The following is a 14,549-nucleotide window of genomic DNA, read 5'->3' as shown; positions in this document are numbered from 1 at the left end:
TGGAGTCGGCAGCAGCCATTCTTTACAATGATGTAAAAGGGCAAAATTTCTAATGGGGACGGGACGATTAAAGTTTCTTGCCTCTTTCACATATTATGTTGCTGGCCAACAAGCGAAAGAGAGGGAGGGAAACAAAAGAGGCTTCATAAAGACCAATGGCAGCTCCGTGTCAGACGGCAAAGGAAGCCTCACTGGCGCTGTGGCGCGACGCCTCTTACTTTTGCAAAAAGATGAAGGACTTTACAATAATCAAGTCATTACACAGAAAGACGAGTATTGGGATAATTAATGTATTCGTTCAAAGCTGGAAGTTATCGTTATTCCGTCTATGACACGTTAAAGCGTCTCTAACTTCTCTCGTCTCATCATTTCATCATACTCAAGCGTATTTGATGTCGCCATCGATTGGGCGAGGCCCACTTTCGGCGTACGAAGGAGGGATAGGAACATCCGGGTATATCTGCTGATGTGCTGGCTGTCCATAACCTTGACTTTGTCCCTGTGGATGTTGGAAGTGGCTTGGTGAAGCTGGTGGCTGCTGCTGCTGGTGGTGCTGGTGCCCTGGGCTTGTGGGACGCTGCTCGTGCTCGTGGGATGATGCTTGTAAGGCACCGGCCTCCGCCCCCTTTAGAACGCCAAATAGTGTTTGGGCTCCAGCTGGCCACATTCCTGGAGGGCCGTGTGGTGGGACTTGACCTTTTAGAATTTGGTCCACCGAGACACTGTGTCCGTAAAAGGCAGCGTTTGCGTCTCTGCGCTCGGCTACCACGGTGCCATCGATGCGGATACCCGCATAGAAGCCTCGTGATTTGACATATGAAAAGACGGGCTTGACTGCGCTGGCGCTGAGACTGCGCCTGTGGCTCTTTTTGTCTGTCGAGTCGATTGGCTGCAGGTTTTGCTGTGACTGCTGCTGCTGCTGCTGCTGCTGTTGTGGTGGTGGTGGTGGTGGTGGTGGTGGTGGTGTGTGGGAGTCTTGTCCGTGAGACGATGAGGGACGGCTGTTGCCTCTACTGCTGCTCCCTCTGGGATCTAGCGATGTGCCAAACTCAACGGCCGCACCAGCACCATAAGGGCCAGCCACCACGGCCAGATCGCTGCCGAGACTGACACGAGTGTTTGTAAAAGCGGCAAGGGCCTCCCTGTTATTTATCACACAGACGCAGTCATATATATCGAGGCCGATCTGAAAGCCGCCGCCAACAGAATGCAGTTGAATGCCCGAAGGAGGACTCCAAGATCCATCTGGTAGCCGCGCAATGAGGATGCCAGAACCCGTCGCACCAGATACTTGGAAGCCGGCGCGAAGCGTAGTGAAGATGGCCAGACCAACCGCCTTGGAGATGACCTTGGGAGGGATCGTGACAATGACGCGGTTCTTGGGCTTCTCTCTTGTAGGATCGATGACTCTATCTGTCGACTCGGCAGCGTTGGGGTCGGTCGAGGTGGGAAGCGAAGTCCCAGTAGGGTCGGCATAAACTCCCTTTTCTGCGGACATGGTAAGCTCATGAATATCATCTTGCTACCTTGGGAACAAGCAGGCAGTTGTGATATATATGCGTGTATGCGTGACTTACTACAAAAGGCCCTGAGTATCGTCGCAGCCTTTTCGCACTCCTTGTCCAATGTCTCGGGGAGGAAGCTCTGGCTGCCAAGCTTGTGCGCAATGCTGTTGATGGGCGCGGCGGCCTTCATTCCCAGCGCAGAGAGGCGCTCGCTCCAGCCACCACTCTTGTGATGTCCGTGATCATCGCCATATGCGAGAGGATCATCTTGAGGTGCGCTGTGTTGCTGTTGGTGCTGATGCTGTTGTTGTTGGTATTGATGCTGCTGCGGTTGGTATTGATGCTGTTGCTGTTGCTGTTGCTGTCCTTCTGCCGAATGCTGATATCCAGAGGGGCTGGCAGGCTCGTTGTAGTGATTCGATGGCGGCGGCGCAAAGACGGGATTCGCAGGGTTGTAGGCGGGGATGGAGTAGGCCGAGTTCTGCGGCGGCTGAGGCTGGTAGATCTGGGGATTGTATGTTTGGTTCTGCTGCTGCTGATTATGCTGCTGAGAAAAATCCTGTTGCTGTTGTTGTTGCTGAGGTGGCGGCGGTGGTGGGAACTGCTGCTGCTCTTGTTGAGGTGGATATTGAGACAGAGGTGGTGGCGGCGGAAACTGCTGCTGTCCAGTCTGTTGATGCTGTTGGTGGGGATCGTGAGGAGGGTGCGGCGATTGCGATTCGGATTGCTGTGGAGGTGGTGGAAATGCTGGGTATGGCTGTTGTTGCTGTTGTTGCTGAGGAGGAGGAGGGCCAGGAGGCGGAGGCGGGAAATACTGCTCGCCTGGAGCTTGGTTCTGATTCTCGGAACTAGACATTATGTGTTATAGCTGACTGTTTGCTTGGTTCGTGGATGCAATTCTCGAAACAGGCTATGTTGAAATCTCTCTTGCCGGAGACAGTCTATTCTATGAAACAGTATAATAGACGAGGCTGTTGTATGTAGATCAAGTCTACTGCGGGGAGGTTTCAGCAGCAGCAGCGTCACGATCCCAGCTTCAGCGGGGAATCGTTGACGACATCAAGCTTAGCGTCTGGAGCTTTGCATGGTGACTAAGCCCAAGAATGGAATCCATCCCGCTAATAGGGTGAATAACGAGCTGTTTGGCTGGTAAATCCTGCTCGTACGATGCTGATCTTGTGTTAATCGATAGAATCATAAAGCGCACGCGGGCTTGAGAAAAGCCTAAAGTTTGCGACTATACAAGTGGGCAATTACTGTAGCAATCGGCAAGCCGGCTACATGATGCATGATGCATGTAAGTCGTACGGATAGATAAGAACATACGCCTGCCCAATTGGCCAAGACGGATTCACGGTTTATGTGTGATTCCATCCAGTTTTCAAGACGAATAGAGTAAATATATTTATACAATGTATTTCTCTCAGCACTCGTTCTGTAGCTTTCGCTGCCACATCTGTAGAATATGTGGCTTCTCGTTCCTGGGTTTGACACACAACTAATACTGTATTATAGCGTGCTCCATGTAAGTGCCAGGATCAGATCCCATGCAACGCGCCGCATCTAGGCATCAACCAAAGAAGGTACATGTAATCATAGACTTGTGCACTGAAAACAAATATTTATTTTGGCTAAATTGAGCTTGTTCCTTTTTCTCTGCCATTCTATTTCCATGCGCCAGCCCATGATCTCCAAACCCGCACGATGCAGCATCTAAACATGTAAACGTCTAGCACCATACATCATCATCATAAGCATCAAGGCCGACCTGCTCAGCCAGGTCTCTTATCCTACTCACCATCCGCTCCACATCGTCCGCCTTGAGCGGTAATCTGTGGCCTCCATCCCACTCCATCAATTTTGCAGTGCCCTTTTTGCTGTACTTATACAGGCGTCTGTGGCGGGCCAGATCTGGGTCCTGCAGCGCATGCACGTGCAGCATTGGTGTCTTGATGAGATGGCTCTCGTCTGTGGCGCCCTCTTCGGGCCAATCTTCGAAGAGATCCACTCTTTCATTGGCATATGGCAGATGGCGTGGCTTGGGCAAACTGCCGCTTTCGTCGATGAAGAAGACAGGCCCAGGACTGGAGATGACGACGGCGAAGCGAAAATTGACGCCTGGCAGCGGCCTCTTGGCCTCGTCCTCGATGTGCTCCTGCGACCAGAGTAGGCTGGCGGCGATGACACCGCCCTGTGAGAAAGATAGCAAGCCCACCCACTCGCCTGTGCCTTGATCCTCGTCCATGGCCTTCTTGAGCTGCTTGATAATATCCTTGGACGCGGTTGGAGCGTCCAGCTCCTGGTGTTCTGGCTTCCAGCGCAGCCATCGGTAAAATGGCGCATACTCGCCAAAGACGGTGACCACGTTTTTGTCGGCTGGGGCCTCGGCAGGGGCATCAGCAAAGATAAACCTGAAATTGCCCTTCAGGCTGGCGATGATGGCCCGGCATTGGATGCGGAAGACTTGGGCATTGACGCTGGCGCCATGGAGGCAAAGAATGCGCGGGAGGCTGAGGTCTTCGCCGTCGTGCAACCTCATCTTCGTAGTCGCTGCTGGTGATGGAAAGGAACTTGGCCAGCTGAATTCGCGTGAGACCAACTGGGCACCGCCAACTTTATACGTATGCACCTATGCATGGATTCGTCTCACCAGCGAAGGATTATTGTTGCTTGCTACCCAGTGTGACGATGTAAGTGGCCACTTGTAATGCACTTTGATGGAGCCCCGCGCCAGGGTGGCCTGCGTTGCTTGTCCATGTCAGATTCGCCTTTCTTACTAGGTATTCTGAACCAGTCGGAGCTTACTCTTCTGAACCATTCTGAGCGATTCCACGTGAGGCATATTTTGTACAGCCATATGTTGAATGTGAGTAGATATGGAAGCTCAACTTAAGATGTGGCCGTCTGCTCTCTTACTAAGAGATTAAACTTGAGACAAATTACAGGTGTTGAAGAAAATTAGTTATAGCTGTGTTTACTTTTTTATGGAATAACTACATGTATTTCAGCTTGGACGTATGACTTGGTCTTCAATTTCTATGTAAGCACCTCTGTTGGTCAAATTTGGCTGGACTTTGACATAGGGCTAGACATCGTCAACAGCAACAAAAGTGAGTTCATACAATAATGGAAAGCCATTTTCTTATCCAGCCAAGCTGCGATATGACATACGCATGAAGAAGGATAGCTGCTCAGGCACATGCTATCAGCATACAGATAAGTCACCTAACTGTGTTAAAGGCATGAAGATAATAGCTAGAATCATCTCAGTAAATGCATTAAATTAATTATATGCTCTAAATCCGTCTTTCCATAAAATAGCCTTCTAAAAGAGTGTTCCATCTCCATCAATCAATATCGGGCTGGACCTAGTCTCTGGTCGATACTTCGCCGCCAGCTCTCTGCCGCTCTTCCAAGACCCAGCCTCCAGCAGCTGCGGGAGCGAGAGAGAAACTCCTTGCGGCGCCAATATGCCGTTGACAAGTTTGTGCAGCTCATCCAAGAGAGCCACCGTCAGACCTCGCCATTCCACAATCACGTCTCCGGTAGACGGGAACAGTGGCAAAGCTTGTCCTGAAGCCTTGACGCCTTGGCTGAGAATTTCGGGCTTCAGTTGGAGGACACCCATATCAACGAATAGCCCTCCGTTGCGGTACTCTGGCAGGCCAGTTCCTGTTTCAATGTTGATCCACTTCAGCTTCAACACTTTCATGAAAGGTACAGTGAGGGAGTATCCCAGCCATTGGGTCAGTTTATGGAATGGGTGGAATCCAGTCGTTGGGTTCGCGCTGTCGTTGGCTCTGTCTTGTAGCAGCTGGAGAGGCCATGCATCTCCAATGGGCTGGCCGTTGATCCGCGGGCGGTTTGATGGCCACGCTGGGAGTAGAAGACGCTGGAGGATACCCCAGAGAGTTTCGTAGTTGAGATCTTTGTCTTTACCATTCTTGAGGAGATAATCTATGATGATAGATGAGCAATGTCCACCGGATAGAAAATGAAGTGCTCCGCGCCGTGAGAAAACTTACCAACAAGCAGACCAGGCCTACCGGTTTCGCCAAATACGTCTGGGATAGCAAGAAGAGACTTTCCAAAATTATTTAATAATTCGATTCTGGATGCAGAGCCCACGATCGGATTCTGAGGCCCAACTTGAAAGTGGCGAATGAAGGCGTCCTCTGTGAGCTGGCTTAGGGCACGTCCTATGCATGGTTAGCCCACTCCCGATAATGATCCCTCTGATTCCCTCTCAGAGGAAGAAGAAAATCCTTACCATCAACAGCAGACTTGTTTCCATCCGTAGGTGAATTAAAAGCTCCGTCGTTGAACATATACAGTGAGGCTACGGCGATGCCTTCGCTGCGGCCGTAAGACTTGTCGCTTCCAGGCTCGCGGAATGACCAAGTGTCTCCCGCTCCAGCGTCAAGCAGGACAGATACAAAGAATAGGTCAATGAGACGACGAGTGATTTCTACATCTTCCACTCCACCGTCTTGCCATTTCTGCACGAGATTTTCCAAACGTGGGACGCCTCCGATGCTGAAATGCTCCCACCTTCCATGAGGAGGAATCTCTGCATATCGATCGGGACCAAAGTCTCGCTGCATTAAGTACATGAATTAGCCTTCACCCGTTTCGAATTATCTTATGATGCAAACAGCTGTCCAAAGAAACGTACAGAGATCACGCCGGTCACAAACTTCGCCGTCTCCTTCATCCGGCTCTCATCGTAAATAAAGTTGTTGAGGCTCCCACTTCGGGCCCGCTCAAGGACGATTCGCGAGCGCTCTCGGACGGCCTGGAGGCTCTTTAGATATTCGATATCAGAGGTAAGATCAGCTGTCATTTTGTATCTTTAAAATATGTGCAGTATTTGAAGTAATTGTATGAAGAAGCAAATCAAAACAGTAACACACGACAAGGTTTAATGCTTTCTCTCTCTCCCAATTCCGACCCAACGATAAGCATCTCCAAATGCCCCGCCTTCTCCAGACCTGACATGCAAGAAGCTCTTCTTCCCCGCAATAGCGCCGGAGCTTGCCGAGCAGTACCGGACACTGCCGGCTGCTGTCTCAGTCTGTCATCCTGTTGTTCGTAAGACATGTACAAAGGATGAATATATCGTAATCGTGCATAGTAGGAGTGAGGATAGTATATCTGTGAGATACAGGTAGTAGAGTTCACTAAATGGAAAGGTTTGGTTACAGTGAAGAGCGGGGAACTTGGGCTAAACTGCTGGCATGAACAAAACGGATCTAGGTCATGAGCCTACCCTTGATCTCAGGTACAATGCGAGTGAAGGTGTCGACATAATTTACCAGGGGCCACAACACGAGGCATAGGTAAGGTTATTTGATTAGCCGTTATCTCAGCTCATCGGACAATTAAAACAATCCCAACACATGTCGTCTGGCAGCCACGCTAGGATCACAGGCAACTTAGGGTCCCAGCAAAGATAACAGCTATCTCCAACAATCCATTTGCCCGCTATCAATCACACGTATGTATAGATAAGATGTAGGTAAATATTATGAACGTAGCAGGCAATGGGGCTCCGAAATATCCACCTTCTCTTCATCGATTTATTAGCTATCTGAATTTTGTTTGCATTTTCCATGTTAAAGATAAGCTAGGTAAGGAGCCAGGAGCAAAAACACCGCGGCGACTCGTCTGTGATATGCCGATGCCTGACCCCTCAACCTCTCTCATTTACAGCCTAGAAGAGACTACCTCGTGCTGTGCTGGTGATCCGTTTATGCTGAAAACTGCCATAATGGTAATAGCGGCACCACTTGATTCTGCGTAGCTGCGGTTAAACGGCATGAAGAGATCGTAAGAGAAATGCTCTCTGCCTGGGGTTTGCGGGGAAGTTGGGTTAGTGCTTGGTGAAGAACCCGCCGCTAGCTGGACCATCTCCGACTTGGCCAAAGCCTTTGAGCGTTTGGTTAGCTTTGCAGTCGCTAAAATGCTAGATCGGGCATGGTAAAGAGACGACAAACACTAAAATTCAAGGAAATCAGAAACGCTACAATGGTAAAAAGGATTTACTAAGGCTCTTTTGCGGAGTACAGATTGCTCTATGAAGATTATAGTGGGCTGTAGAACCAATTTTAGGCGCGTTTGGTCCAGTTTAGCGTGTTTATTTATGATTTCCTTCCCAGTAAAGTCTAGAATAGCTCTCAGCAAGTACCGGAAGTTGCTTCAAATGGCATCTGTTCTTTTTTATATAAGAGACATTGTGTGGCCCTGAAACCATAGATCAGGTTATACTGTAGTTATTGTTACCTAATAGCCATATTTTTCTATTCTAGAAGTGTAGAATTATTATAATTATTACCATTGCAGGATGTTTAGCCGATCGTGCTACCTTCTCCGGCGATGCTAACTTGAAAGTAATGGTCCCGATAGAGCAATAGCTGCATGGTTGTTTGTGCTGCTGTCTCAGTTATTTCAGTGATTTAGAGCTAACAACAAGGCCACATCCCCTCAGCCGGCCACTGCAGGGAGAACCAACAGGCGTTCCAAATATTACATGTACCTTTCGAAGTAATTCGCCGTGGAGCTTATCGGGGTTCCTGGTTACACCCCGAGTTACCCCAGGTCTCGCTCTTACGGATCGTCACCCCGGTTCGCAATCCCCATGCGACTAGCCATTTGCTAGCAAAATCACTGCGTCTCTAGTACGCGGCTTCGGTCTTGTGACGTCGATGTAACGCTGATCCAATTATCAATCCATATCTTTTAGATAGGGAGGCATGGTCGATATAAAGACCCTCGGCTTCCTACGGCAGTCCGCTATCGGTCACTTCATGCATGTCGTACAGAGGGCAAAAAATTGCTTGTCGTACTAACTTTATGATATCCTCTACTTTGCACAGAGCTACGCCCAGAGAATAGCATCATCACTGTTACCATGCGGAGCCCAGAAGTGGACATTGATGAATCTCAGATCCCCGGCACGGTTCTGCTTGTTGACGTGGAGCACACCGCCGAGGCTCTGCATTCTCAGAGCAAAGACAGCATCATCCTGATTCCAACGCCCTCGAATGATATAAATGATCCTCTAAATTGGTCGCCATGGCGAAAGCGCCAGCATCTCATTTGTTTGATTGCGTCCGTCTTTGGTCTTGCTCGAGTCTACCTACTGAGTTGTGAAATTTGAAGCTGACCTTGCAAACGTGCCGTCTTAGCTACACACTATTTAATGGCATGACGTTATCTGTAGTATATTCACTTCTTGTGCCTCTATCAACAGCTTTGGACGTCAGCGGTAGGTACCAGCGTGATCCATAAACGAACCATAAAATCTCCTCTAACATGGGGTGCCATATACAGTGAGCGATCTCAACGAAGGAACGGGATACATGTTCTTGTTATGTGGCTGGGGCCTGCTTTTCTGGCAACCTTTTGCTTTACAATACGGAAAACGTTTGACGTATCTGCTCTCTATGCTCGGTTGTATAGTAAGTGGTGGTTTTTTTTTTTTTCGGACGGCCCCATCCTTCCAGCTGGATCTGACATTCGCAGGCTGTCTCCGTCTGGAGCCCATATGCCAAAGGCCAAGGCCAATGGATCGCTCGTAACATCGTCGCAGGGTTCGTTGCCGCACCAATCGAAGCTCTACCCGAAACGTCCATTACAGACATCTATTTTGCTCACGAGCGAGGCACTTACATGGGATGGTATGCGTGGATTTTGGCTACGTCCAACTATTTTGCGCCTGTCATCTGTGGTTTCATCAGCGATAGTATGGGATTTAAATGGCCCTTTTATTTTATGGCTATATTCGACGCTGCTTGCTTCCTCTTCCTCTTTTTCTTTTTAGAAGAGACAAACTATGAGCGCCAAACGGTGGGGGTGATCTATGCTGAAGATTCCCAAGAGGGCGCTGGTGAAAAGACGTCACCATCAGCAGCTGCTGCAGTCAGTAAAAATGACGAAGAAGCGACTTCTTCCTGGGTCAGTAATGGTGGTGGCAGCAGCGGAAATATTATCCTTCAAGGCAGCGAGAAAACATATTGGCAGAAGCTTTCTCTACTTGACAAGCCGCGGCCATTCATGATGCACAAACGAGCATGGCAGATTCTCCGGTTGATCGCCTGGCCAGTCGTTTTCTATTCTGGCTTTTCATATGGCACGTACCTCATCTGGTTCAATATTTTGAACGCGACATCGTCCATTGTACTTGGTGGTGCCCCGTACAACTTTCAGCCAAGTATCGTCGGCTTAAGCTATCTTGCCTGCATTGTAGGAGTTATTATTGGGTAGGCTAATCCTGAGACCAGATTTTTCTGCATGCGCTTTTTATTGCTTGGGAGACTAATGCTTGATTTATAGATCTGCATATAGCGGCATCATCTCAGACTGGTTCATCATCAAGCTAGCGCGACGCAACCGTGGAATATTTGAACCGGAGCAACGTCTTTGGCTGTTTGCATTGACCACAATGTTGGTGCCGGCCTGTCAGATCCTTTGGGGCGTTGGTGTAAGTTGACAATAACCTCGTCCTCAAAACTGTTCGAAATGCTAACTCTGGAAAGGCTGCCCATCACGTCCACTGGTTTGGACTCATTGTCGCGATGTGTATCCTTGCGGCTTGCAACACAGCCGGAATCACGCTATCAATCGCATACCTCGTTGATTCGTACCGAGAGATTTCAGGAGACGGTCTAGCGTCATGTATCATTATTCGCAACACGATGAGCTTTGCCATTGGCTATGGCATCACACCTTGGCTAGATGGCCTGGGACTGCAAAACTGCTTCATCAGCGTCGCGTTTGTTGCATTGGCTATCTGTGCAATCTTTTTGCCAGTCATCTTTTGCGGTAAAAAGCTTCGTGGAATGAAGCGAGAGAGCTATTGGAGGGAGGTTAAGCTCAGGAAGGAGTAGCGACGAGCAAGGACAGCCCCATCATTGCTGATGCAAATATACACTCACAAGTCTTGGGAAAGCTACAATAAAAGGCGAGTCGTAGTGTGTCGTAGTATGAACTCTTCTTCACAATCGAGGCAAGCCTCAAGTTGTAATGAAAAGAAAATGCCTGTCAGACGTCCATCGACACCCACCCTACCAGTGCGCCCGAAGGCAAGACCACGGATAGGGTCGAGATCATCAAGAGAAAAAAACAGCTCTCTATACAGCAGAAGCACGAGGCAACCACCGCCATCCTTGCGGACAGGGCGAGAGGACCAAAATATTCACTCTTGGGTATCGAGGATATACAATCATCAACCAGGGTGGATTCGATGGCTCTTTTGGGAACCAAAGCAAGAGACAAATACTATAGAAATGATTCTCCTGTTGAAGTTGTTAGCCATCTGCGAACCCTACGTAGTTGCAATCTTTCTGTAGCTGCAGGCCACAGTTAGGGGTACACATACTGAAGTATTGTCGACGTAAAGAAGAAAAGAAAAAAATTCTAAAAGCTCCTTGACGAAACGAAAATTTATACCATCTCTTGGTGAGTGGGTCTGGCATCTCGGCCCGAAGCCATCCCGGGTTCAATGTGGATATTACATAATCACATGTATATACAAAGTTACTTCCTAAGACTGGCAGATGATGGCGAAGTGAGATGTAGAGGTAGAATTGGCGGGTTCAATCATCATGTAAATATCTCGTCATCATTGAGAGTCAAATAATTTAGTTACTATGTTTATTTCAACTTGAAAAAATTGCACAATTCCCTGTGCTCGTTCCATGTGACTGTTTGCTTGCATTTCAGTTTCTATTATGAATAAAAAGCGTGGATTGATATAAACTTGCTCCATACTTAACATCAATGCGCAGATAATGCCTCCGCCACCCCAAGTGTATATTCCGCAAAGCGAGTGTTTACACTGTCTTCTAATCTACATGTACTTTCCACCGTCATAGCCGCCGAAACTTGCTATTGCTGCTAGATAAGTCGGGCCACACTGCAGTTCAACTGTGTTGTGTCCACTGCACTCGCTCGACAACATGTTCATCGTACTCAGAATCATGCGACTTATCAAAATGTATTTTGCCCAATAAAGCTCCAAGTTGCCTCCGCAGTGCTAACAAGAGGGAGTGCGGAGCGGCAGTCAATTCATTTGTTTCTCTGGCGGAGCGGCGGACAAGTCCGCGGCAACTGTCCAAGCATGGATGAATTCTGATGCCGACTTGGTCAGCTCCAATCCTGGCTCTGCTGCTTTTGATTGGCTTGGTGCTGGCAAAGTGAAGTCTAGCGGCGGCCCAATTAGTCATGATGCGCTTCACAGCTTGCCCATTTTCGTTCTCGGCTTGCCCAAATCTCGCCATCTTCTCCACAGTAGATTAAGGAGACTGCAAGTGACAGAGGCTCTTGGATATCTCTGGGGTATTATGAGCTTCAAACTCTAGGATCGAGTAAAGTCCGCACGAATGGCCAGGCGGCATAACTTCATTTTCCGTCTCTGTGAGAATAAGGGTGGGAATAGGAGGCTGTAGAAATATGAAGATATTTTTTTCATTTTTTAAAAAGAGGCTACATATATATAGCCATATGCGTGACGACGATGCTGAACTCAATTTTAGCCATAATACTACTATTCAAAAACGTACCGAAATACGAATATTAACACCGCAAAATTTGAAAGAATGTCTTCTGCCCCTGCTATTGCTAACCGCACCGCCTTGGTGTTTGGAGCCTCCGGAATCACTGGGTGGGCCATATTGCGCGAAGCTCTTAAATATCCTACACCCTCAACATTCCGTAAGGTCATTGGTCTCACGAATCGGCCACTGGATCGATCAAAGTCCTTTTTACCTGAGGATAGCCGCCTTACGATTGCTCATGGTATTGATCTCACGGGGACCGTAGACGATGTGGTGGCCAAGCTAGCTGGTATTGATAGCATCAAAGACGTAACCGACGTGTACTTTGCCGGTACGATTACCCCCTATCTCTCCACAGAAGACAGGAGACTAAAATCTTATTATAAACTTTACAGCGTATGTGCAGCCTGCTGGTGCTTCAGACTTTGAAGGATTTGAAATACTCAAAGAAGTCAACGTTCAAATTCTTGAAACAGCAGTTCAGGCAGTTGAGCGAGTTAGCCCAAACTTAAGATTTTGGACGCTGCAAACAGGTGGAAAGGTTTGTTCCTTATGGCTAACACTAATACTAATCTCCAACCTCTACTTATTAACACTTACTCTCTCCTTTTCAGTCATACGGCTTTGTACATGTCCCTCAGCTGGGATTTCCCAAGGTTCCAGCCAAAGAATCCGATCCACGAATTCCCCAGCCATATGAAGACCAAGTATTCTACTACGCTCAGCATGATTCACTTCAGAAGCTATCTGTCGGGAAGAATTGGCGCTTTGTTGAGATTCGCCCAGATTTGGTGGTAAGAAGGTGTTGGCATTGCTGGTAGGACGTGTTTATCTGACAATTATTAGATCGGTTTTGTGCCGGGTGGCGGTAACGCAATGAATTATGTTCAAGCTCTGGGCCTTTTTCTCAGCTTTTATGCAGACCGTGAGAGACAATCTCCAGAGTCGAAAAAGACGATTGCTTATCCCGGCCCTCTCGCTGTATACAATAGTCATTATACCGAGATTGGCCAGACGACATTGGCCAAAGCACATATTTTTGTTTCAAACTTGGACGGGATAGTGAACGGCGAGATTTACAACGTGGGCGACGCTCCAGTCACTGCTGGGGGAACCTGGGCTGAGAAGTGGGCATCAATCTGTGGTATGTTTGGTCTCGAAGGCGTTGCTCCCGATACTTCCAGTTTAAGCGTGTCAAGGTATATGGCACAGCATCGTGAGGAATGGGCAAACTTCGAGGCCAAGTATGGCTTGGCAACAGGTATCATCGAGCGGACCAGCTGGGAGTTTATGGACGTACTTACTTCATTGCCTGTGTTCGACCGTCAGTACGATTTGACCAAAATCACGACTGCAGGATTTGAGAACCGCTCAGCAGATGTGTTGCAGAATTATATAGAGGCTTTTGATCTCATGAGAGCTGCAAAGATTATTCCATAGGTCTGCACTTGCAAGTTTTATCTGTCTTTGCAGACTATTTAGGAATTTTTACATCTGGTAGATTTTCCTGTCAATGTTACCGCCACCAGGCGGCAAGGCGGCGATGGTGGGCATATGCATATATACCAATAGATGAGTTGCGAATCTTTCCAATGCCTTCATTTTATTCTTCTCTCTTTTTGGGGCATATGCATTATTATTATCATGTATTACCATTTGCCATCATCTCAGAATTTATTGCCCTTATACTCGAACTGGATCACACAGGGATATCAGTTATAATATACATTATAGTAACAATCTCCAATTTTAATTAGAAGATATCTGGTATGCGGTGCATGAAAAAGATATACGGAGTACGGATAGCAGAGTTAAATGAAAGCGGCACCGATATCCTAATTAGTATGGCACAGCTGTTTTACCTGAGGGTTATAATTGCAAGAGCAAAATATGCCTTGCTGATGATCATGGCTTAAAAAGGAAATATGCAGCGTGGCTGAATATCTGCGTTCGAATGCTTGTAGCTAATTTTAGAACCCTTTACAGCCCCGGGCGCTAAAACAAAAGCCAAAGGTAGATGTTAATTTGCCATTATAGTGGGTAGTCTTTGTGCTAATGAATAGCTGCGAGATCGAGCCGAGTTACATAAGGCTTCTCCAGTACATTTCGCACTTTGGCGTTCAAAAGTTGCTGCGAAGTTGATACAAATATTCAATGCATCCCTACCTAAACTTTTTATCTTTTACGTGTAGCTAGTATGAGTTATTTTATGCATTTCCTAGCATAAATTCAACATTTATAGAGCTTGAATATGTATGTAAGATCGGCTGGTTCCTTACAAATACGTCAAGTCATGCCTGGTATTAAAAATTTACCGTCAGTAGGAAAGTTCATTTCTAGCAATAAAAAATCAATACCTACAGATTGATGATCCTTCCTTTAAAAGGTATTTGTATTTTTCAGCTTTCAAGTAATGTGGCTACTATTACGCCTTGTTTGCTGATCTTTACCGGTTATATTGTTTGTACCCAGTGAACTGGAAACTAAA

At 47.6% G+C, this 14,549-nt stretch overlaps 5 protein-coding genes across 5 annotated transcripts; 2 read left to right on the top strand and 3 right to left on the bottom strand.

Annotated features, from left to right (window-relative positions):
* Nucleotides 1–334: 334 nt before the first annotated feature.
* On the bottom strand, nucleotides 335–2,451 carry GGI43DRAFT_368003 (uncharacterized protein). The gene is made up of 2 exons (XM_083202495.1): nucleotides 1,578–2,451; nucleotides 335–1,488 (listed from the first exon to the last, which is right to left on the bottom strand). The coding sequence occupies exons 1-2, from the start codon at nucleotides 2,359–2,361 to the stop codon at nucleotides 380–382; spliced, it is 1,893 nt and encodes a 630-aa protein (XP_083060778.1). The 5' UTR covers nucleotides 2,362–2,451; the 3' UTR covers nucleotides 335–379.
* Nucleotides 2,452–2,968: 517 nt separating this feature from the next.
* Nucleotides 2,969–4,648, bottom strand: GGI43DRAFT_368065 (serine hydrolase-domain-containing protein). Its single transcript, XM_083202497.1, has one exon. The coding sequence runs from the start codon at nucleotides 4,042–4,044 to the stop codon at nucleotides 3,235–3,237; it is 810 nt and encodes a 269-aa protein (XP_083060777.1). The 5' UTR covers nucleotides 4,045–4,648; the 3' UTR covers nucleotides 2,969–3,234.
* On the bottom strand, nucleotides 4,438–6,632 carry GGI43DRAFT_368010 (URC4/urg3 family protein). The gene is made up of 4 exons (XM_083202496.1): nucleotides 6,181–6,632; nucleotides 5,776–6,103; nucleotides 5,531–5,704; nucleotides 4,438–5,462 (listed from the first exon to the last, which is right to left on the bottom strand). The coding sequence occupies exons 1-4, from the start codon at nucleotides 6,346–6,348 to the stop codon at nucleotides 4,831–4,833; spliced, it is 1,302 nt and encodes a 433-aa protein (XP_083060776.1). The 5' UTR covers nucleotides 6,349–6,632; the 3' UTR covers nucleotides 4,438–4,830.
* Nucleotides 6,633–7,909: 1,277 nt separating this feature from the next.
* On the top strand, nucleotides 7,910–10,828 carry GGI43DRAFT_404003 (major facilitator superfamily domain-containing protein). Its single transcript, XM_083205871.1, has 6 exons — nucleotides 7,910–8,615; nucleotides 8,693–8,772; nucleotides 8,838–8,965; nucleotides 9,030–9,766; nucleotides 9,840–9,987; nucleotides 10,043–10,828. Exons 1-6 carry the CDS (start codon nucleotides 8,416–8,418, stop codon nucleotides 10,391–10,393), a joined length of 1,644 nt encoding a protein of 547 aa, XP_083060775.1. The 5' UTR covers nucleotides 7,910–8,415; the 3' UTR covers nucleotides 10,394–10,828.
* Nucleotides 10,829–12,103: 1,275 nt separating this feature from the next.
* Nucleotides 12,104–13,501, top strand: GGI43DRAFT_433838 (uncharacterized protein; the record flags this gene model as incomplete). Its single annotated transcript, XM_083209803.1, has 4 exons — nucleotides 12,104–12,392; nucleotides 12,457–12,602; nucleotides 12,676–12,855; nucleotides 12,908–13,501. The coding sequence occupies 4 exons, from the start codon at nucleotides 12,104–12,106 to the stop codon at nucleotides 13,499–13,501; spliced, it is 1,209 nt and encodes a 402-aa protein (XP_083060774.1).
* Nucleotides 13,502–14,549: the final 1,048 nt, after the last annotated feature.

This window comes from Trichoderma evansii, assembly GCF_050947405.1.
Source record: "Trichoderma evansii strain SZMC 28006 chromosome Unknown GGI43scaffold_9, whole genome shotgun sequence".
Classification (NCBI taxonomy): domain Eukaryota; kingdom Fungi; phylum Ascomycota; class Sordariomycetes; order Hypocreales; family Hypocreaceae; genus Trichoderma; species Trichoderma evansii.
The sequence above is the reverse complement of the archived record's forward strand: the minus strand, read 5'-3'. Positions and strand labels throughout refer to the sequence as shown.

What these genes read in the sequence shown, in the direction of transcription:
- GGI43DRAFT_368003 (XM_083202495.1), bottom strand. Translation starts at nt 2,361, where the DNA reads ATGTCTAGTTCCGAGAATCAGAACCAAGCTCCAGGCGAGCAGTATTTC. An exon ending in GATACTCAGGGCCTTTTGTA is followed by an intron (nt 1,489 to 1,577) that starts GTAAGTCACGCA and finishes CCATGTCCGCAG; the next exon opens with AAAAGGGAGTTTATGCCGAC.
- GGI43DRAFT_368065 (XM_083202497.1), bottom strand. Translation starts at nt 4,044, where the DNA reads ATGAGGTTGCACGACGGCGAAGACCTCAGCCTCCCGCGCATTCTTTGC.
- GGI43DRAFT_368010 (XM_083202496.1), bottom strand. Translation starts at nt 6,348, where the DNA reads ATGACAGCTGATCTTACCTCTGATATCGAATATCTAAAGAGCCTCCAG. An exon ending in TTGTGACCGGCGTGATCTCT is followed by an intron (nt 6,104 to 6,180) that starts GTACGTTTCTTT and finishes TACTTAATGCAG; the next exon opens with CGAGACTTTGGTCCCGATCG. An exon ending in TAGGCCTGGTCTGCTTGTTG is followed by an intron (nt 5,463 to 5,530) that starts GTAAGTTTTCTC and finishes CTATCATCATAG; the next exon opens with ATTATCTCCTCAAGAATGGT.
- GGI43DRAFT_404003 (XM_083205871.1), top strand. Translation starts at nt 8,416, where the DNA reads ATGCGGAGCCCAGAAGTGGACATTGATGAATCTCAGATCCCCGGCACG. An exon ending in CATCTCATTTGTTTGATTGC is followed by an intron (nt 8,616 to 8,692) that starts GTCCGTCTTTGG and finishes GTGCCGTCTTAG; the next exon opens with CTACACACTATTTAATGGCA. An exon ending in AACAGCTTTGGACGTCAGCG is followed by an intron (nt 8,773 to 8,837) that starts GTAGGTACCAGC and finishes TGCCATATACAG; the next exon opens with TGAGCGATCTCAACGAAGGA.